The sequence below is a fragment of the Fundulus heteroclitus genome, chromosome 5 (genome assembly GCF_011125445.2).
Source record: "Fundulus heteroclitus isolate FHET01 chromosome 5, MU-UCD_Fhet_4.1, whole genome shotgun sequence".
Lineage (NCBI taxonomy): Eukaryota > Metazoa > Chordata > Actinopteri > Cyprinodontiformes > Fundulidae > Fundulus > Fundulus heteroclitus.
The window spans coordinates 8245817-8268628 of record NC_046365.1 but is presented as its reverse complement, the minus strand read 5'-3'; the positions used below and the strand labels follow the sequence as shown (position 1 = coordinate 8268628).

General features: G+C 38.1%; 1 protein-coding gene and 1 long non-coding RNA gene across 2 annotated transcripts; both read right to left on the bottom strand.

Annotated features, from left to right (window-relative positions):
* Positions 1 to 651: 651 nt before the first annotated feature.
* Positions 652 to 1066, bottom strand: LOC118563031. The gene is made up of 2 exons (XR_004930974.1): positions 825 to 1066; positions 652 to 780 (listed from the first exon to the last, which is right to left on the bottom strand). It is a non-coding gene; the product is annotated as an uncharacterized LOC118563031 (long non-coding RNA).
* Positions 1067 to 6785: 5719 nt separating this feature from the next.
* LOC105916148 (ATP-sensitive inward rectifier potassium channel 12) lies at positions 6786 to 22103 on the bottom strand. The gene is made up of 3 exons (XM_021309507.2): positions 21852 to 22103; positions 12392 to 12570; positions 6786 to 9106 (listed from the first exon to the last, which is right to left on the bottom strand). The coding sequence occupies exons 2-3, from the start codon at positions 12481 to 12483 to the stop codon at positions 7462 to 7464; spliced, it is 1737 nt and encodes a 578-aa protein (XP_021165182.2). The 5' UTR covers positions 12484 to 12570; positions 21852 to 22103; the 3' UTR covers positions 6786 to 7461.
* Between the last annotated feature and the right edge of the window lie 709 nt (positions 22104 to 22812).

The following is a 22812-nucleotide window of genomic DNA, read 5'->3' as shown; positions in this document are numbered from 1 at the left end:
GAGCACAGGCAGACATCCAGGGGTGTCACACACATGAAAGCACACAAACCCACTCACACACTTAACCTACGCCAGAACGAACGCACAGCAGCTTATTAGGCAGGATCCCGGTCAACCATTAGCAGCCTTTACGAAAGGTCGCGGAGGTCACCCAGCTGGTCCCCTCGCGGACGCTGATGACAGAGGGATGCGACGGCACGGATAATTAAGCGGCTTCTGAAAACAGACGCAGAGCAGGATGGGAAGACAGCAGGGAGAGAGGGGAAGCATCTTCTTAGAGAGGACAAAGGACAACGTTCCACATCTCTTTTTTCTCTCGTGACACATTTTAAAGAGACGGAAATACGGGGGAAAATGTAATCAGGGAAAGAATAAAGAACTGATGATCAGCTTTACTAAACAGAAGGAGTGGGTCTGCAGTGGGCTGCCTCCTTATCGCGACAAAATCCACAGGGCCTAAACTACAAGTCGAATTCTTCCCGCATGAACGTTTGTGACCTTTCCAGCGACCGCTCAGAAACCACGATGCTTTCATGAAAAAATCCAGGCGTGTTCTAAAAAGAAAGAAAGAAAAGAAAAGAAAGAAAGAAAAAAAAACTAGCAACATGTTTGGTTGAACGTCTGCTTTCAAAAGGAAGGGTGTTTTTTTTGGTTAACTTTTTAAACATCATTGATGCAGGACAGTTATTTTTGAAACAGCTTTATCCATTTCAGTAAACCATCGCCAAGCTTCTAATTGAACGTTCTGTTTGTAACTTTGCCTCTAACTGTGAAATTTAGCTTTGGCTATCAGTTTAACTTAATCAACCTGTTTTAGTTTTTACTTTAATTCGGTCATGGAGGGCTTTAGGGCGTGTTTTCTCTCTCTTTTATTTTAGATTAAATATGAATTCACTGACTTTGATACAATGGAATTTATTAATAATCTAATTTTAATGATTTGGGCTGATTTCATTTATGGACCAACACAAAGCAGTGAAAGGAAAAAAGACACATAGGTTTAGTTTTCTTCTCCCCCTATGATTAGTGTGACATATTCAGCCCCCCTGAGTCTAAACTTTGTAGACCCCCCTCTTTGGTGCAATGCAACCCGCTAAAGGGTTTCCCTTCACTATTGGTCCATATTTAAGTCCATTCATTTTCCCATTGGCTCCAATCAGCTTCCCTGTCCATGCTGATAAGATTCCCTACAACATGACGCTGCCACTGGAGATGGTGTGTGCAGGTTGATGCGACATGTTAGTTTTGTGTTTTGCATTTTGCATTTTGGTTCAAGGTTTAAACAGGACCTCTTCTAACTTGTTCATCAATGTCTTTCTTCCCGGCGCTCTTTCAAAAAGATCAGATTTGCTGTGTGCATTGCTAACAGTTGTCCGGTCAGCAGATGCTCCCATCGGCATTAATCTGCGGGCTGTTTTCTAAAATTAAGGGTTTGTCATTTAAATAAATATGAACGTTAACATTTATGAGATTAAAAGGTTGTAGAAATTAATAAAGTGCAGAAGGACGTTATACAATTGATTGGCTAAAGAAAGAAATAAAAATCTCTGGGGAATTTAGCTGTCTTAAGTATCAAATAACCTAGTGTTGAACCACCACCACAAAAAAAAAGAAGGAAAAAATCAAATATAACTGGGGGAGATTAGCTGTAGTAAAGTAGATTATCTGGAATGTTATTTCATTTCTGTAAAAATATAGTTTATATGACTATTTGAATGCTGCACAAGATGTCATATCTGCAGAGAAATCTAAGAGAAACATTCTACTTGTTTCTAGGTCATTGGGAGTTATTCATGGTTCATTTATAATGTCGGGTGACAGGGACTCTCATTGTGGTGTCATTATTTAACCACATGGTGGAGCCTGTGTCTCAGGCATGGAACACCATGCCTTTATGCTACAGCTAAACAGACTCCAGTAAGACAAGTTTGGACATTTTTGTTTTGGATTTGTTTTGTTTTTATGATCAGCTCTTTAAGATTTTCATTTTAGTTTCTCCAAAGTATGTGTCCAGCTGTATTATCTCCTCTTTAATTCAGACAACATTTGACTGGGAACAAAGCCGAAAGGTATGACGTGAATGAGAGTGTAGAGAGCGGATCTGGTGAACATGTTTTTCAGAACATGAAGTTTGTTGTTGTAAATTTATTGTACCTCACGGAAGACTTTTTCTTGTTCTTTTAGAATGCAGAAAAGTTTGCCCATGATTGATTGTTCTGGCTTTATTGTCAGTGTAACTTCACACAGTACCATAGCACTCTGTCAGACTGGATTAATGAATAATGATTGGATTTCAACACACACACACACACACACACACACACACACACACACATACACACACACAAACGCGTATTCACATCTTAATCTGCTTCCCCAGGCGTGAGGTTGTTGTGTGATCAGATTTAGCTGAGAGAAAACTGACATCAGAGTCCGAGTCTCAATCTCTTACTGGCATAAACACACAGTTGCGTTGCATAAACCCTTTTTCCAGCACACTGTGACATTAAATCCCATGAACAGAGTTAAATGTTTCCACAGGACCCTAACCCTTTGAGCATCCTGCTGATCAATAGCAATAGTTAAAGTAGAGACTGTTTATGATTTGATATTGTTGGACCATTTGAAGGATATTAAAAAGATTCTTCAAAGATTTAAATGTTTTAGTGTTAGTAAAAAAAAAAAAAAACGTCCCTTTGCATGTTTTTAAAAATAGGTACAGGTGAATGTTGAAGCAGTAAGGTGTGGGCCAAACAACTTGCGTGGTTTTAATTAATGTTAGTGGCTTACAGCTTTTTGTAAGTCTAATTTGCCTACTTGAAAATATGTCCCAGTGAAGCAAGACAGTGAGAAGACATGCGACAGAAAAATCATATTTTTCCATGGCCAATCAAAAATGTCTATAACTATTCACTTCCATTTTCTCCTGTACAAAGATCATATAACTGTTTCTTTAAAGTTTTCAGTTGGGTAACAATTATGGAGACCATCAAACAATTATCATTTTCAAATATCTGAAGAAGCAGAATAACAAGTGAAACGTCAACGGATGGTGAAAATATGTATCATAATATCATGATACCGAGTCAGCAAAAAGGTCTAGATTTTTAGCAAATGCAAATGTTATGTACTGTCTCATTCTTTGAATCAGAGTATGATTTCTAATGAAGCTCCTTTGTTAGAATAAAAGTACTTTTTGAAAATAACTGCTACAATCCTTGGGCATTGGAGTTTTTGGGTTTCTTTTATGATTATTTTCCTCATTTTCCACTGTATATATTTTCTAGATGTTACCATTTTTGTCCATTCTTATGTGGATTACGTTCAGAGTTCATTCTTGTGTTCTTTGTAAATTTTGCATTGTATCAGTTAGATTATTGCCAGTGTGTCCATGTATTTCTCTTCAGTTGTTCAATACTCTCCTTCCCTCAGCACCCTCTGCCTTGATCAACTTCAGCTGTTCACATCTTCACATCTTGTTTACACCTTTTTTTCCTTGCCTTTCTCCACACTTCCCTCTGCATATAGCTTATCTGGTTGTCTTTACTCAGTATGAGGGATTGCTGCAAAGCCATCAACAATGCAGACGACTGTCCACTGTGGCTCTACGCTCTTTCAGGAGGAGTGAATGCTGCTTTTCAAGACTTGATATAATCTACTGGGTTTCCTTAGATAGTAAACGTTTTGACCAATCTGTCTGAATGATTTGATTGAATTTGACTTTGTAAAGTGCCTTGAGATGATGTGTGTTGTGAATTAGCCGTATATGAATAAAACAGAATTGAACTGAATATTTCAATTGGTCTGTTCCTCCATCAGTGTGCTGAGTGCCCATGCTTTATGTCCTGTACTCCTCTGCCATCCCACCTGTAGGTTTTCTGTTGTATTTATTAAACAGCTTTGCAAGAATATCTGTGCTTAGATCTTTATTTTACCAACAAGCATGACAAAAACAACCATTAAGTAAACATAATTTTCAATAAACCCACACTTCCGGATTAAGAATTGTTTTTAAGTGGTCTGATGTAAGTTTGCTAATCTAGAAGGTGATACTTGGTACTGTCAACAGAGCATCATTTTAATCAACAGAAAAAAGACCTGAAAACACCAGTCTGCGTTAATGTTCTAGTTTATTGAATATGACTATATACTTTTGGCACTGCTTAAATCTAAGTAACGTATAAAGTCAAGTTGGATGAAAAATGCTGTTAGACATTATGGTCTAAACTTCCACCTTTCCATCTTTGAATTAAGGCAGAGCCCTAACATAACCCTATATCTAAAATAGAAGAAATGGAAACATATTTATTGTGTACTAACTGTAATTGCACTGTATTAATTGGTTCACCCTCTCGTCATGTCTTTTTTTTAAGAGTGCTACATAAATAAACTTGTATGTTATGGTAACAAGTCCCAAAGTGAAGCACAGCCTAAAAATAGGGTTCCCATGAAGAATAATGGAGCAAAAACCGTTTGTCTTTGCTCCATTATTCTTAATTCTTAAATTTCCTGGCTGGGCAAGAATGCTAACCTTTACAATGATAATACAATCTAAAAAATGTGCGCACAGAGCTAAAAACAGTAAATGGTGGTTGCAATATTATATCAGTTAACTTCCTGTCTGACGCTTCAAAACACTTGCAGAATATAGAGAAACAGAATCTGCTACCGGAGCAATGTTGTTTTTTGTTGTTGTAAAGCACTTTAAACTGCCTTGCTGCTGAAATGTACTATACAAAAAAACTAAGCCTTTTGTAACATTCCCTGAGTCAGTAAGGTTATGGGAAATACAACTAGATATAGAAATGTATTTCTTTTGCTTGTTTGCTGTGTTTAATCTCAGTAAAAAAAAATGTGTATTTTTGTTAGCTGATGTTGAAATTGCTAAATCTTTAATCAACGCTGAATTAAACAATTCATCAATCAGACCCTCATGTTTCTTGGTTGTTGTTTAACTTTTTTTCGTATATCTTTTTAACCATTTTTAACCTTCCCTTCAAACAATCAAGCTCTGGGCAAAGCGACTTCAAATCCACCCACCAGCCCCCCGTAACACCAGCTAACCAGATGGGCTCAACCTCAAACCTACCACCATCAGCCTGGAGCAGCAGCAGGCTGGGCAAGCACTGCCCTGGCTCCAACATCACCACAACCCTCCGGTCTTAAATAGCAAGGTAGCAAAGTCCATTACCCCCCACACACCACTAAGTGTTGTAAAATTTTATTGGAGAGCAGAGCAGTTTGATCCAGTTGTTTTTTTTTCTTTCAAGCAGACATTCTCTCCACAGCAAAACAAAAAAACGGAAATCAAGTTTTTGATATAAATTATATTTAATCTGCAAGGCTCTAGCTGTTGCCATATCCATATTTGTGGATTCTTAAGCTCCTGTGTCTCACATGTTTTAGAAATGTTCCTGCTCCTCAGTATGCTATCAAGTTACAGAAGATTTTGTTAATGGCGAGTTCCTTTAATTCAGGTCTAACGACCAGAAAAATATTTAAAACTTGCAGGGCTCCAGCCCTTGAGAAGTGCCCTCAGACACAACTACTTTTACAGGCCTCAAAAAATTGTCTTACATTTCCATCCATCCATTCATCCATTTTCTAACCCGCTTAGTCCCTCATGGGGTCGCGGGGGTTGCTGGTGCCTATCTCCAGCATTTTGTCTTACATTTCTTTAGCTTAAAATGTGTTTAAAATTAAATTGTGGGAGACATGTTCAGTTCTGTAAAAAAAAACAACACCACCAATTATATTGTTGTTCAAACAGTAATTTGGACAACAGACATTATAATGTCTACATTTTAAGAAGTGCAATATTAAGTGGCTGCACATTACTCCTTACTACATCATTTATCTCCGATTTTCAAATCACTTCCATTGCTCAAAATATATAACATTCAGCACGTAAGTCTGCAGACCACTTGTACAAACATGAGTATAAGAGTGGGCTGGTCTCAGGAGCTTTGTCAATTCCAGTGTGGTACTGTGAAAGAGAACACACTGTGCAATAAGTAAGATCATGAAATGTCCTCACTACTAAATATTCCACAGATATTTTGAATAATTTTGTTCTCCCAACTTTGTGAGGACGGTTTTATGATGGCCTCTGCTAACATGACTGCACACCAGTATACAAAGCCAGGTTAAAGTACGGCTGAGTCTGAGTCTGTGTCTATAAAGATACAGATAATCAAGAATCTTTATTGCCACCATGTGTTAGAATAGAGAGATGATTTTGGAGACAGACACCAGCTCAGGATGCACACAGATTACATTAAACCCACAGACACAACATATAATGTTTGCTTTTTTTATGCAATCAGTTGAAGAAAACATGGTCGCAAACCAGTGACTACTATGGGACCATTATATGTATGGGATGAATTGGAGAGGAGACTGTAAGCCAGGCCCTGTCGTCCAACATCAGTGTCTGACCACACAAATGCACTTCTGGAAGAATGGTCAGAAGACTCCAGTAAACACTCCCCTAAACCTTGTGGAAAACACTCCCTTCAAGAGTCGAAGCTGATATAGTTGCGAAAAGCAACGTCATGTTAAACCCTATTAGTTAAGAATTGAATGTCACTTCTTGTTTCTATGTGTGCGAAGGCAGGAGAGCAAAATATTTTCGACCGAGCAGTTTAGTTGGTCGTAAACACCGAGTTAATGAAGTCATCTTGGTACCAAAAATTGTAGATCAACTTAGACGAAGGGTCATCTCAGAAAGGCATGTGTACAAAGCACAGACAATTTAAGTCTTAACAGTATAAACTGCTGTTTAATAGATGTTTTGATCATACAAAAACAACAGACAGTTGTGAAGTGTTTGTTTCCGTTGATATAAGTTTAAAGTGCTTGTTCTTCATTTAAACAGGTTTTACTTTTAACTCCTTTAGTTATGCTTCTGGACTATGAACTTATTTGTGCTTGGTCATTTAGGAACATAGTGTGGTGGACTTCAAGAAACAAAATAGTTTAAATAGCAATTAGTAGGCAGGAAGACACAGTTTAAAAATACAGGTTATCAAGAAAAGGATTTGTGCTTTCTCGCTTTCACGTTCAATAATAAATAAACACTCTGTCCTAAGATCTGAAAAGATCCCAAGCAAAGTAAATAAAAGTCTATATTTACACACAAATAAAAAGACTGGAAATTGGAAATAAAAAGCTTCAGTTAGCCAGAGATCAAACACAAAGTAAATCAGGAAAGCATTTGCATTAGTTAAATAAAAGTATAACTTGGTCACCACATTTCAAAGTAGAAGAGCTCTTTTTGTACACATGCTGTTTTTTGACTAAAAGTGTATGTTACAGAAAACCAAAGTTTATTCCAGGTCTACAAAACAACCCTCTCTCACTCCACATGCACAGTTTACACAGCATCTTTAATCCTCTACATTGTATCAGTTCAGTTCGCTGCTGAATCAGCCAACAAACAAAATGGCAGGAATTATCATATCAAACTCCCGATTCTCTGCTGATGTATAAAGGTAGGGTTGGCTGTAATCTATCAAGGCTGATCTGATTCTCTGTGTCCAGGACACACAGCATCTCCACTGTTTGCTCTTTCACGAATGCCCCTTTGAAATCCAAATGAATGTCATCTCTTATTTTGATCTCCCTTTTACTTCCTGTTTTGGGACCGTCCATCGCCTTATCTGCCTCCTCATCATCTGCGTCGTCTCCGCAGCACAAAGCTACTTCGTTCTCATAGCAGAACGCACTGGGGGAGTGGGATCCCTGCAAACGTCTTGCTGCTCTCGGAGCAAACAGCGATGGAGACCGGGAGAAACTGGAACTGGAGGAGGACAATTGCCCACTGTGACCCTTTCTCTGGCTCAGTTCCCTGGCACTGCAGTGAGGCGTAGATGGCACTTCGTAAGTCTTGTGGAAGCGGGAATAGTCCACGTGGTAGCGGTCACCCTTCTCAAACACCACTGGCTCAAAACGGTGACCCCAAAGGATCTCCCTGGCCAAGTAGGAGCTACGGGCCTGTGTCGTCATGGCTGTCGCCTCCACCATCCCCTCCAAGATGACCACGATCTCAAAGTCCTCCTTCTGTAGGTCACTGCGGCTCAGGTTATACAGAGGACTGTTTTTATTGATCTCGTGGACGACCACCAGCGGCGACACCAGGAACAGCCGATCCAGTCCGTCGTCATAGCCGACGTCAATGTCTGTCTGCTCCAAGGGGAGGTACTCACCCTCGGCCGTCACGTGTGGTTTGATGAGCTGAGCACGCACATGGGCCTCAACAATGTGGCTCTTGCGCATGTTCCCCAGGCGCCACATGAGGCATAGCTTACCATCGCGCAGGGAGATGACGGCATTATGCGAGAACAGCAATGTCTGCGCCCTCTTTTTGGGGCGAACCATCTTTGCCATGATGGTGCCTATCATGAAAGAGTCAATTATACACCCCACGATGGACTGCACTACCACCGTCAAAACGGCAATCGGACATTCCTCGGTGACACACCGGAAGCCATATCCAATAGTGGTCTGGGTCTCTATTGAGAAGAGGAAGGCCCCGATAAAACCCTGGATGTGGAGAATGCATGGGCGCCTTTTATCTTTTGCTTCCTCTGGGACGCTTCTTGCATCTTCATCCGACGCAGGGAGGTGCAGGTCAAAGTCTCCATGAGCAAGGGCAACTCCCCAGAAGATAAAACCAAACAGCAGCCATGATAGAAGGAAGGTGGCGGTAAAGATGAGAAACAAGTAACGCCAGCGTATGTCTACACAGGTGGTGAAAATATCAGCCAGGTATCGTCGGGGCTTATCCTCCATGTTGTTGAAAACCACGTTGCACTGGCCGTTCTTCTTTACAAAGCGGGTGCGCAGCCGTCCGGTGCTAAAATCCAGATCCAGACGACACAAAGGCGAGGAACGACAGCTGTTGTGGATGATTGGCTCGTTCGTCATCCTCAAAGGCAAAGCCCCCCGAACTTCATCGCCTCCTGGATACTCTCCTCCTCCACTTCCTTCCTCACCCTGCATACACGCCCCTGATAGTGTCTGCTGAGTCAGAGGACTGTGGCCATTGTGGAGGCCCAAATTGGAGATTTTCAAGACATCTTCATCCATGGAAACGATGCTGTATCTAAAGGAGAAAAGAGGAGTAAAAGTGGAAAACAATGACTAAACTGACCAAGTGATGGCTTCCTGTTTTCACTTTCAAAAATACTTCTTAAATTAGTATCAAGTTACTGATGGCAATAGCTTCCGTGTAGTCTAAAAAAAATTCCAACAAGCAGCTGACAGTAACGAAAGTGTAACTGTGCAAACTTTGTGCACAACGTAAGAGTATGGACAACATCCGATTTTCCTTAAAAATATATGATCTTTAAATTTCAAAGCTAATATTGCTGCATGAAAAATGTATGTTTCCTGCTGTAGCTAGTGAGTTACCTACTAAAGCAAATATAACTGACTTCTTTGTTTGGGCACGAAATGGCACAGTCTGCCACACAATATTTTAATCGACCATGCATTAGTTTTCACAACAGGTGACAATAATCATGCGTCAATTTTTGACCCATGATCAGTGTGACAGGGAATGTTGCATATGTGCTTTGAAAAAAATACAATTTTGTGTAATTGTCTATACTGCACTTGTAGTCTACGGCAAGGTAATTTATTTATTTTTTTATTTATATAGCATCATTCAAACTCAAAGTGCTTTACACAGAAACAAAATAAAACATGTAAAGAAACAAAAACCTTTCTGCTTCAAAGAGCATTGCATAGAAATGCTAAAATGCTATATTTCTCTTATTAATATAATATTACATTTTATTTCATACATTTTGTTCCCAAAGAACAAAAAGTACAAAAATACTGTTAAAATCTAAATAAGGGAGAACGTAAAGTCATTCATCTTTTGTTCCAGCAATATACATTCCAACACGGTTTGAATGAAAAGGAGCAGAGAGAAGAATAATTCTGATTATGTGACTGCAATTGATAATATCTACCAGCCGGAAGCCAGTTGGAATTGTTATGGTTTGATGAGGGGTGATAATATTTCATACTTAATGAGAATCAACTGGCAAAACAGTGATCAGGATCTAAAATTAGTGGAAAAGTGTAATAGATATTTACAACTGAATAAATATTTTTATGGCCATTTTTAGTTGCTGTGTTTCATATGGGCAATATGACTTTCTGGGCAGCACAGTTGAGGGGATGCACAATGTAAAAAAAAAAAAAAAAACATGAAACGTATTTAAAAATATAGAAAACTGAAAATATATAAAGATTTTCTGTCACCTCTAATGACTAACATTGCCTATTTGCAAGTTCAGACAATGGGAGAGGGTGTCTGAGTTATAGCTAATGATTAGGTGCTAAATTAAAGTGCCATTTTTGTTTTTGAATGCAGTTGTCCATCTTTAGTTTGAAGTCCTACATATTTAGACTGGTCAAACCTTACAGTTTGTTTACTGGGGCACAAGGGCAGTGCTGCTTAGGTGCAAGATGGAAGAACAAATTGGTGCTTGTTCACAAGGAGACGATGAAATCTCATTCATGGACAAATTGCGCACACTCACTCACTCACTCACACACACAACTGATGCTCAATTCTACATGGGACTCACATGTGACACCTAATGCCTCCAATGTAACCCTCTGCTGGAATGTTGTCTCGTCATATGTGCTTTTCTTGTGCTGAGTTTTTTTGTTACATATCTCAAACTGTACCCTTTAAGGATAAAGTGTGAAATATGCCTTTTCCCCCTCTCCCTCCCCAAATGTGGCTCCTATCTTTCCACAGAGTTAAAGACAGCGCCCTAAGGGAACCGCGTCACGGCGGGGTCCTTGGCAGTCAAAGGAATGTGCCCAACGGCTGCGTTCTTTAGCAAAGCAAGTCAACCGTTCCCCCCAAATGTATAGGATGTATGTGATGGACGGTTGTACTGAAACTGTAAATTCAATAACAATGCAAATTGTAGTTGACAATAAAGATTGACTTGATTAATTCATTCATTCATTCATTCATTATCAACTAAAATTGCAAAATATTATACATATAGACTTTTATAAAACTTATTCCTATGAAGATTATAATGAATTGACTCTGTCCATTTCATTACTAAGAGATCAGTTCCTAGTCCGGAGTGTAAAGCCAATAGAATCCTGGTGAAGTTTCAGTGGCTTCCTAAATTCGAAGATCTTCTGACATTATCGAAAAACTGACAGTACAAGAAAGATCAGTCAGACCAGTGGCAGCTTGTTAATAGAGGCTGCTAGGGAGCCGCTCTGATAAAAACTGCAGGAAAAACTTTAAACACTGTATAAATTACATAATAAAAAGTTATAATCACATTTGTGTACATACATATGCAAGGGCGCCAGACAAATGAGTATGTATTTACGTTCTTTAACTTTTGGCTTCCATATAACTTCATACTGGTATTGCTTCCTTAAAGCTTCTTCTCTGGATGCATCTCTCTGCACCATGGCCAATCAGCATTTTTTCTGTCAGACCTCATCCAGTCAGATTAACTGCTGACACCTGTCAGACAAATTCACGCCCCTGGTACAGTAGTCTTGATCTGGAGGTGTGAATGTCATTTCAACACACAAATGCAACTGTAAGAATCGGACAACAACGATGACAAGACAAACGAGAATGCTGCAGTGAAAGAAAATTTAGTCAGGTACAAAATAATCTCAGAAAAGTAGAAAGAGGAATTTGAACCGGACCGACCAGACTTAAAAATACAGTAGTGGGCAAGTGACTGTGGAGGGATTCCACATGTTCAAGCAAAGTTTATTGCTGTGATTATAATCCCCAAAGTCTAGTCAGCTGCAGTGAGTGGGGAAGAAAGCAGCCCACCTTTACTAAACCCCTGTCGTGCCAAGCGAGGGAGCCGACTTATGACGTATGGTTTGTGAAACCAGCCAGCCGCAGCATATAAAAGTGTAAACAGGACCTAGAAATCAGATTTGATGAAGAGTGCTGACGTCAATATCTCACCACACCTCCCATCCCCCCATGCCAGCTTTCGTTTTGAAAAGGCACAGCTGGGGGGGGGGGGGGGGGTATTGCTGTATGCACTAGTAATTCATGAACAGCCAGAGAGACCTCAAAGGTGGCTCGTCGTTACGTGTTCATGACATCAGTGTTTTGTGAAATAGGCTATAGGTTGGGAAGAATAGCTAACTCAACTCTACCTCTACTCCACAACCAGAAAAACCACACACTCATTCACACTTTCACATCCGCCCCCATTACCCTAAACACAGAAAGGTGGGCATGTTTCTGGTTTGAGGTAAACAAGACTTTTCTTTAATTCTATGTAAGTGTACATTGGGTGAAAATAAAATTGGCTTGCTTCTAAACTGTGCTTATTGACACGGTTTTAATGTCCATTGAACATACCTGTTGACCCTCACCGCTCCCATGGCACCGATGATCATCAGGCTGTGTCTGCGAGGGCAGTAATGAAGGTTGGGGCGGGCAGTTCCAACCATTAACGTAATGTTGCTGGACAAGGAGGATGGATGAGCTCAGGTCTGTCATTCATTTGTGATCAGGCTTCCTTTCCCATGATACAATTCCTGTAGATAGACAGGACACAGAGGGTTTTTCATTATTTCAGTAAATAATCAGAAATATGACCTTTAATAACTCCAAACATGAATCAAAGCAAACCAAATGATCATAAACTAAAGGCTATTTGTTTTATATCTGTTTTTTCTTTGTTGACATCGATTAATTCCCTGGTAGCTGAATGTGAGACATTTCTCTGTGTGGGTCAGATATTTGGTGGCAGGTGACAAAGTCAGGTATGAGATAACCAAAGCTGCAAACAATAAGATTGTGATGGGTTGGTTCAATCCTGTCGTAAAAACATTGCATAAGAACGTCACACTGTTACACAAACGGCTTTTATTATGTGTATTTATTGCTTGAGCATCCAGCTTGAAACTGATAAAAACACAGAAGCCTGACGTTTTACTAGGAAAAATGTTAAAAAGGCTTGCAGTGTGTGTAACACTGATGTAGTGACAGATTATAGTTTAGGCTCAGTTACAGGTGGGAAGGTGCTTCTGCATAGGACCAGGTTATAGTGTATATGACAATCTTTAGTACAACTGCAAAAAACTGAAGATGTATGACAGACTCGCCACCACTTTAGAGTCGTCTGACTTGTTAAAGCGCTATACAAGTACCATTTACTTTACTTTTTCACATAAGGCCAGGTTAGTTTAGACAACCGTTTTACATTTTACGATAAAAGAAATCTGTCTGGGGACAAATACTTTTTTTATAGAATTGTGTCAAAAATAATATCGCGGCAATAGCCAAAAATACTTATATATGATTAATATGGGGTTTTAGTTCAGAATGATTATACAACATAAAAACATTGCGGAATCTCTACAAAGCATGAACCTTAGGGCAAAAATATATTTGTAGATTCTCAGTCATCCAGAACATGCCAATTTCAATTGCTTAAATGGTAAATGGACTGAACTTATATAGTGCTTTTCCAGTCATGCTGACCACCCAAAGCGCTGTACACTGTAGCCACATTCAGCCAGTCGCTCTCACTAACACGCACACATTTATACACAGAGACGCAGCTCAGTAGGCAAGTTGGGGTTAAGTCCCTTGCCCAGGGGCACATCAACATGTGGCAAGGGGAAACTGGAATCAAACCCACAACTTTCTGGTTGCCAGACAACTACTCAACCCATCAAGCCGCAGTTGCCCGGGGTATGGGGTACTCCACAGGTGACCCTAGAGTTTAAAGAATATTTATTATTAACATGAACAAACTGGAATCTGTCAGACAGATAAGATTTATACCAGCCTAATGATTTCCCTAACTTCCTACTGTATGTTCAAGTCATTCTAGAAGAATACTGGGATCAACTTAATCAAATGCAGCACTGTAAATCTAACAGGACATGCACAGAAACAAGTCCATTATCTGAGGCCATGAAAATATCATTAGTGACCTTCACCAGAGCTGTTTTAGTGCTATGATGAGCTCTGACGCTCTTTACTATGATGAGCTCTGAAGCTAAAGCGCATCTTTAATGTCCTTGATGCACAAAGTAGAGACACACCATCTTCCAACTTCCCCAGGGATCCAGCGTGTATCCGGCTGCATGTGTCCCCTCAGGACAGCCTGACTCCCCTTGCGCCTGGTCTTGTCGTTGAGAAATTTTTATCAATTGCGTTAAGCAACCAGCTGACCAAATCTATGGTTTTCGATTCACATGATTTGCAGAAAAAGGCTCTGAGAGAGTTAAGCGGCAAGAGAGCACAAGAGAGCACAAGCAGGAGAGGTGCGGAGAAGCGTCCGCCTTCACTGAGAGTCGGAAGAATTTGTATAGGGGAAGAAATAAGATTGCTGCCATCTACTGGGTATTTCTATGATACTGAGGAAATTAAAAGGGGGACAGAGTCTGCATTATTTCTAGATTTTTCTTTAAAACCACACTAATCATCAGGTCTTGGAGCTGATTGAGTAATACTGGAAAGAGCATACAACCTTAGCTATACACAGACTTTGCTAGAGCAACGTAGCTCACGGCTGTGCTATGGAGCACAGCCGTGAGCTACGTCATTTACATAGTTTGACTGTACTTCAAACTGTGCTGAAGTCTGTGATAAAAGTATGCAGCAAAATAATTCACATGTTGCCCCACTACAATGACAAACTGCAATGTATTTGGATTTCATGTGACGGACCAGACATCAAGAAAGTCATAACTGGGATGTGGAAGAAAAATAAGACATGGTTTTCAAATAAGCAAAAATGTTAAAAGTGTAATGTACTTTTTTTTCGAGTCTCGCTGAATCAATACTTTGTAAAACCAGATTTGTAAGGCATTCTTACCTACAAGTCTTTCAGGGTATGTTCCTACCAGCCTTGTATATCTAGAGATAGAAATGTTTGCCATTCTTCTCTGTAAAATGTCTAAGCTTAGTCAGACTGGATGAAGAACATATATGATCAGCAATTTTTACATCTTTTGCAGCGTCTAGCATGTTTTATTCCAGGATTGCTCTGTATTTAGCTCCATCCATCTTTGCAGCAATGCTGTCCATTGTCCCTGTCTTCGTTAAAGATAACCACCCCCTGAGCACGAGTATGAGCAGCTTAAGCAATAGGGATGGTGTGCTCAGGCTGATGAGAGGTTTTAGTTTTTAATCAAATTTACTGTTTAGAATGTTAATCAAAACTCAAAATTTTTATTTCTTCTAACCAGAGCACCTTCTGCTACACATTTGCTGTGTTTCCTGCCATGGGTTGTGGCAAACTAGAAATAGGACTTGTTATGGCTTTCTCTTAACAGTAGCTTGACGATTTACTAATTAGGTGGCTTGCAACAGTAATTGGTTGCACTTGATTTTATTCAAAGCAAATGAGGCTGTTTATGAGTGCATGGAAGACTTTTTAAGATTTTAATTTGTAAAGAATGTTAAATACTATGTATCTTCGTCCTTTCACATCACAATTATGATCTAGTTTTGTTGGTTGTCATAATGGAAAATTGCACAAAATATGCAAAAATGTATCTATCCATCATTTGAAAAAGTTTAAAGGCTACGGATACTTGTGGGGCACTCTGTATACGCTTGAAAATAAGCAGGACAATAACTTCACTTCTGAGTTATGATCGGAAAACACATGGCAAACCTGGTCTTTTGACAAATCTGAACCAAAAATGTATTTTAGATCCAGTCTAATAGATGAACAGCATCAGACAAGGTGATACTAAGATGTACATTGGGAAAAGTACCAATGAAAAAGATTTACTTATGTTAATGATTTTCCTTCTGATGGTGTGAAAACAACACGTGGAGACACGCTTGTGCTGCGTTCCTCCCAGTCTAGTTTTTTTGTACGTTGCTTGTATTCCCTATTTTGGTAGGTGATGCTATCGGTTGTGAAATTGTTTTTCCAACTATGTGTGAAGGTGGCCGCAAAGCGCGTGAAAGTGTGAAACAGGCCAGTTGCGTGAGTTTCATGGTCAATGTGCAAGAGTTGTCAGCCCTGCCTAATGCGTTGAGCAGACGAGACAGATCTGTGTAATGAAAGCCTATTGATTGCATTCTTACCCAGTGATTAGCCCTAGGCCCCTTCAGAGCAACCACGGGTGGAAAACCAGACAGGCAGGGGAAGGGACAAAGGTTTAAAAAAGAGATGAATCAGTGGTAATCCACTGTTGGAGGAACAATTGATCTGCTCTTTGGCCCGATTTCAAGGTTATGTCAGCAAGAGGAACCAAAAAGCATTGGGTTGCATAAGCACCAGAAGCCCAATTGTATGGGGTGCGAAAGGTCATCAGTAGTTTTGGTTCCTTGTGACTACATGATTTTTGTTGTAAAATAACTAACCGACCTGCATTAATCAAAAATGACTATGGGTGGTCTTTGGAAAATTTCCCGAGAGCTGCAGCTTAAAAGCCTCGGTATGATACCATTGATGTTTCAGTAGCACACGAAAACGTCTACACACATCTACACACATGATTATGCAAAACTTGATGGGATTTTCATTCTTCATGTTTGCTGTGTGCAAATGCTTTTGTAAGATGCGTCCAAACTCGTGTAAGGGCTGACGTTACAAACTGGCAGCTGATTGGCCAGGTGGAAGGATGATCTATGGCTACATAATCCCAAATATGGCAGATGATCACATCTGCTTGAATACTCAGAGAGCAGGAGGACATTGTCAGTAACCTCCTGCTTAAAGTTGTTATTTTGTGATGATGTTATTTACTTTTATTCATTTTTTGTATTTTATTCTCTAAAATACCAGAACTTGTGCCCAACTTTACAGTTTTATCCGCAAGATTACATCGTCTTCACAAACTACATTAGATGTCATGATCAAACTGTTACTCGGGAGATGAGCACCCTTTTTACTTATTTACTCTCACTAGACAGACACCTAAGAATTTTTATTCAGATATTTCTAATACTGATTATTTAAAAAAGCTTTGTCTGGCACTCCAAACATACAGTTTAGCCAAAAGATATGTATAACCCCTTGCATATTTACCATCATATTTACCAGCTTTCTATCCCATTCTCAAAGTGTTTGGGTTTAGGTTTTCTTCTCTGTTTATGTTTTCTGCAGTTCCTTATTACATTTATTTACAAAAAGGCCTATGAGTATTCAGAGCATTTGTTTGTGTTCAGTGTAGTTAGAAAGATGTTGCCATTTAAGTTCCTGTTACATTAGTTCATGCGTTTGTTTTCAGTCTGCTCTTGACTTATATCCTTTTGTGCTATTGGATTTATTTCTCCTAAATCTTTTCCTTTTGGTTTGTTATTCTGTGTGGCTTAGTTCAGCTTCCGCTGTGTTAATTAGTCTGTCTCCCTCAGCCTCTCCTGCTTTCATCCTGCCACAGCTGCTCCACATGTGAAACAACTGTTTTGTTGTTTTTGATGTAAAAACAAAACAAGCCCAAAAAAATAATCCCACTTCAATCAAACTACACAAGAATTGAGAATTAAACTATTATTAGTCAATTCTGATTCAATTATAGTTAAATTCAGTGATGTGAACTCAGATTTAGCCTAAGCCTATGTTTTCCAAATGCATAAAAAAAATTTATTCTGTTACAATCAGGAAAATATGAAACTATCTTGACATCGACATTGTTCGAAAACATATTTAAAATTAATGGCTTGTCAATCAATCTACTAGTCATCAAAATTGACTAATTTTACCTTGTCCTGCTCTGACAAGTGATTGAAAGATCAAGTAACGAAAATAATTAAAATTATTAGGATCAAAGATAAAAATCACTCTTTCAGTCTGTAAATGTATTAAGAAACAGGAATTTCTATGAATGTAGTAAAATTAAATAAAAGTTGGGGACAAATACTAAATTCTTAAACAGAAATAATCTGTCATATTTTCAGTTTCTGTTTTTTCTAAGATCATTACATCTATCAAGGAATCTGCTGCAGATTATTTTTCCTCTATGGTTAAATGTTTAACACATTTAAGTGATGAATTTGAGGTTTGGACCAGTGAGGTTGGTGTAATCCTTGTAATCCAAATCAAAACCTTGAAAGACAACTTTGAACCCAATATTCTCTCTCTCTCTCTCTCTCTCTCTCTCTCTCTCTCTCTCTCTCTCTCTCTCTCTCTCTCTCTCTCTCTCGCTATATATATATATATATATATATATATATATATATATATATATATATATATATATATATATATATATATATATATATCAATCAATCTATCTATCTATCTTTCCATTTATTCCTGTTGTAAGATTTAAATAGAAATGATGAGCTGTAGGGAAAATTTAATTATCAGAATAGCGGATGCCAACAGCTTAGAACACTCAGGGTCAATTCACGTTCGCCACGATTGAATGTTTCAACCGAACTGTGTTATGACCTTGGGCCTTGCTGTCACAACAAAAGGGCCATGGGTAGGCCTGACAAAAAAATACTAACTGAGGAGCGAGAAGATGTTTCAGTGCAAATGTATTTTACAGTAAATGGGTACAGTACTGTCACTGTTATGATTAGCATGTTGACCAAAGGTATAAATATATTTCAACCCATTTTTTTTCTCGATACAAAAGATATTTCTCAGCTTTGGAGTGGGTTTGACAAACATACTATGGTACTAATGGTTTCTGTACAATCACAGATCTGCCATGAAGGTTTTAATTTATACAGAGACAACTCTCTCTTCAAGCTGTCTAAATATGGACATTTTCCAACCTATAACCTTGAGACTGATTCAGACTTTTTGTCTATTTTTTTCTGCCCATCAGTTAAGTAAAGTAACTAAAGAAAAAATAGCATGCCATAGGATTTGGCTTTCTTTCTGTTGTTTTTGGTAGCAAATTACCACAATGCTCTCATAACCTTAATGAATTTATTCCACTTTTTTTTCAGAAACCAGACAGTAAAATCCCATGTTGACAGAAGTCCTTGGAGAGGGTTGCAGTAATATTAACAATCTTAATTACCGTATAAGGCAGTCTCCATGGAAACATGTCTCTTCTATCTGCAGGGCTGGCTTGTTGTGTTCATTGTGAATAACTGATATTGTTATATTGTGTGTAGGAGCTGATGTCCCCTAACCACAACTCATAAAATCTGGCAAAACTCCATGATAGTGTTTTAAAATAGACAACAAAGCTCTTAGAAGGTAAAGTTGGGGTGTTTAATGTATTTGCTTATGTGACAGAAAGATTTTAAAGCTCTTGTTATAGTTATCCATTTATTTAACACGTGGATTATAAACTTTGAACCCATCCAGCCGTCCACCATTAATACCTGCTAGTCCTACTGGAGATAGCTATCTCACAATAAAAAGGAGGCAGGTTAAACCTTGCATAGGTTGCCAGACCCTTTAAATTGATTATATATAAAATATCAAAATTGTTATTTTATTATTTGTTTGTTTATCATTTTATAGTCCTCTTCATGAAAGGCCAACATTACCACAGTCCAGTAAATTAATATGACATCAATTACATATTTGGAAATGTGATAATTATAGCATAAGTAGAAACATATACTCTAAACAATATATTTATCCAAAAATATCAAATAAGATTTATAAAGACACAATTTGAAAATTAAATGTAAAAACATATATATGCATACATATAAAATATCAATGTGGCTCGCCAAATAGGCAATAATATCTGATTTGCCTAATTGCACAGCAAATGCAGGCCAATTATTTATATCATACTATTTGGCAGTGCTAGTCCCACCCACTAACTTTAATGTGTAAAGCTGAACTATAAGATAGATTCACAGAGAACTAATAACAATAATAAATGATATTATAATAGAAGTAAATCAAATTTCAATGATGGATTTCTATATAGTTATTAAAACAGGTATTCAATATATGCTTGAGAGGTTGAATTAATAATAAATATGTTCCCTCCATCCATTTCCTATACCCACTTTTCCATGCAGTACCCCAGTGGGAGTGGGTGGTAAACACCCTGGTCAGGTTGCCAAACAATATTATTTAAGTAATATTGAACAAGCTATGTGTTTAACATAGATTGTTTACATTTGTTAACATTTTTGTTAAATTCTTACAGTTCATACATACATATTTAATGTGTTCTGAATTTGGGTGGTTGTAGGACTTTAGGCCCTCGTAATTTGAGCTGACTTAAGCCTATTGGTTTAATGAGATGGAGCTGAAGAAAGAAAGAAAGACAGAAAGAAAGAAAGAAAGAAAGAAAGAAAGAAAGAAAGAAAGAAAGAAAGAAAGAAAGAAAGAAAGAAAGAAAGAAAGAAAGAAAGAAAGAAAGAAAGAAAGAAAGAAAGAAATTAACAAACAAACATGTAACAAAAATACACAAAGCTAAGCCTCTTCCTTGATAAAAAAAAAGTGTGTTTTTAAATGAGGAAGGTATTTGTTAAAATATTTAACTGCTGGTACAACATGTTCCTTAAATGACAGCGGAATGCGTGTTGCTAAAGAGTGTTATTCTGGCCTCCTGCTGGGCCCTATCCCTGAAGAAAACTAAAACTAGAGCTCTCACCAGGGCTGTGCTCATTTTGAATAGGAGGACACACAGAACCAAATACACTCCTTCATCAATAGCAGAGTGAGAATTGAGTTTTAAAGAAAAACCTAAGCAAACTCTGTGGTTCCAAGTGTTTTTTAAACTTAATCCGTCTTTGTCTTTTTGTTACAAACAAATCTATCCACAGGTACAAATAAATTCACCTTGAAACACACATACACACACACATGCATAGATACTGTACATATATATGTATGTACGTATGTATGTATATATACATGTACATACATATATATATATGTATGTACATGCATACATGTACTGCTTATTTCTGTTATATGTGGAGCATATAACATAGCAAAATAATTACTATATATATATATATATATATATATATATATATATATATATATATATATATATATATATATATATATATATACATATATATATATATATATATATATATATATATATATATATATATATATATATATGTGTGTGTGTGTGTGTGTGTGTGTGTGTGTGTGTGTGTGTGTGTGTGTGTGTGTGTGTGTGTGTGTATGTAGTGATTATTTCCTTTGGCCTATTTTTAAAACTGTTTAAATCTGTTGCTGTGTTCCACCATTAGGAAATTCATTTCTAAATTAGGAATTTGCACATCTTATGCACATGTCTAAGTTTTAATACATCACAATGTGATTTAGTTATAAATCTAAAATAATTAAATACATTCAAAAGAGTTAGATAACTGAAAGTAAATCATACCCGTACTAAAACCTAATTTGCCGTTTGAGTGTTGCAGTTAATTTATAATAAAACTTTTAAAAAGTTACTTCACACCCATGCAGAGGAAATTGCTAAATCCAGGTCGATGAGTTCGCAGAGTGCAGTCTAAAGTTATGACGAGGCTGCTTGCAAACTGAGCCACAGATGTGACGTGTTTAGCTTCATTGAGGCTAGCGGAGCTGTCCAGTGCTGAAAATCAATTTCCAACCCTGCAGGAATAATCGACAGCAGGGAGGATGGCAGAGGAGCTAGAGCTAAGCGATGCCCTCAACAACAAGGGATGCGGACTTTTGCAATGATTCCTTTTACCTATTTGTACACCTTATATTTTGTTTAAAGCAAACTGGTCCAGAAGCATTAATTTAAACCTTTTAAAAAAAAAATAAATCAAACATCTATCACAGTAGAAAGCAATGTGCCAATTTCAGGCAGTATAAACTTTCGGTGTAGGTACACAAAAGTAAAGCATGTTCAAACAGTGGAAGAAATAATCCACTCTACATCATCAGCTTTTGGCTTCACATAAAAAAGCAGTAAACACTCACCTTTTTGAATCGCTGAAATAAAAATCACATGAACACCAACTGTGGCTTCCTCCCCGTGAAAAGACATCTAAGAAGGTTTTCTGTTGCCTCTACCCTCCTGCTTCTCCTCTTTGTTTTCTTTAATAGTCAAACATCTTTTTCAGGAATGTTCACCCAGATGGCTCGAGCATAAACTTAGAGATGTCTTCATCCAGAGCTTTGTCCTGTTGCTCCATTGTTTTCAGACCGAGCTGCTCTTTCCCTCCTGCCTGATGGTTGTGTATCTCTCCCGAAGCCTGACAGTGTGTGTGTGTGTGTGTGTGTGTGTGTGTGTGTGTGTGTGTGTGTGTGTGTGTGTGTGTGTGTGTGTGTGTGTGTGTGTGTGTGTGTGTGGGAGAGAAAAAGAGAGAGCTCTGATTATGTGCCTATTTATAAGTGCTATTGTTTTCCCCAGGGAGTGGAGATGTGGAGCATATATTTAAGACTTTAACCAACTCAGGCAGATGGTTAAAACACACAGTGGAGGTTTATGAGTGACACTTACAAACCAAGTTTGAGAGAAGTTAGGAAGGTCTTTAAATGTAACAAATTTAAATGTGTCTCTAATATTTTGAACTCTGTTCAACAGACATGCGTTCAGAGCAAATTGTCTTTACTGACAAGCACTATTGTGCTTCAGAGCTAATGCTAACTGATACAGAAAACTAGTCCCTGGAACATACAGAATAAACTAAAAAAAAAAAGTTTGCAAGAGAAATGTGTTTGCATTTTTCCCTGACAACAGGATTTCCACTGCTTATTTCTGACCTTCCATTAAGTGGCTGAATATCCCTCTGCTATAAAGGTATAGTTGCTGCTGGAGGACATCAGGGTCTATTTTTCTCACTTTGCTGAGTTATCCTACTGTTCTCCAGTTTGCATTGTTTGTTGTTTAAACTTTTGACTGTTTTATCTCTGTCATTTTTCTCTTCATAGTAGGTTC

Bases quoted from the DNA above. Each gene is read 5' to 3' on its own strand.
- LOC105916148 (XM_021309507.2), bottom strand. From the start codon at position 12,483: ATGGTTGGAACTGCCCGCCCCAACCTTCATTACTGCCCTCGCAGACAC. The intron at 9,107-12,391 runs GTATGTTCAATG...TTTCTCCTTTAG, and splicing joins GGAGCGGTGAGGGTCAACAG to ATACAGCATCGTTTCCATGG.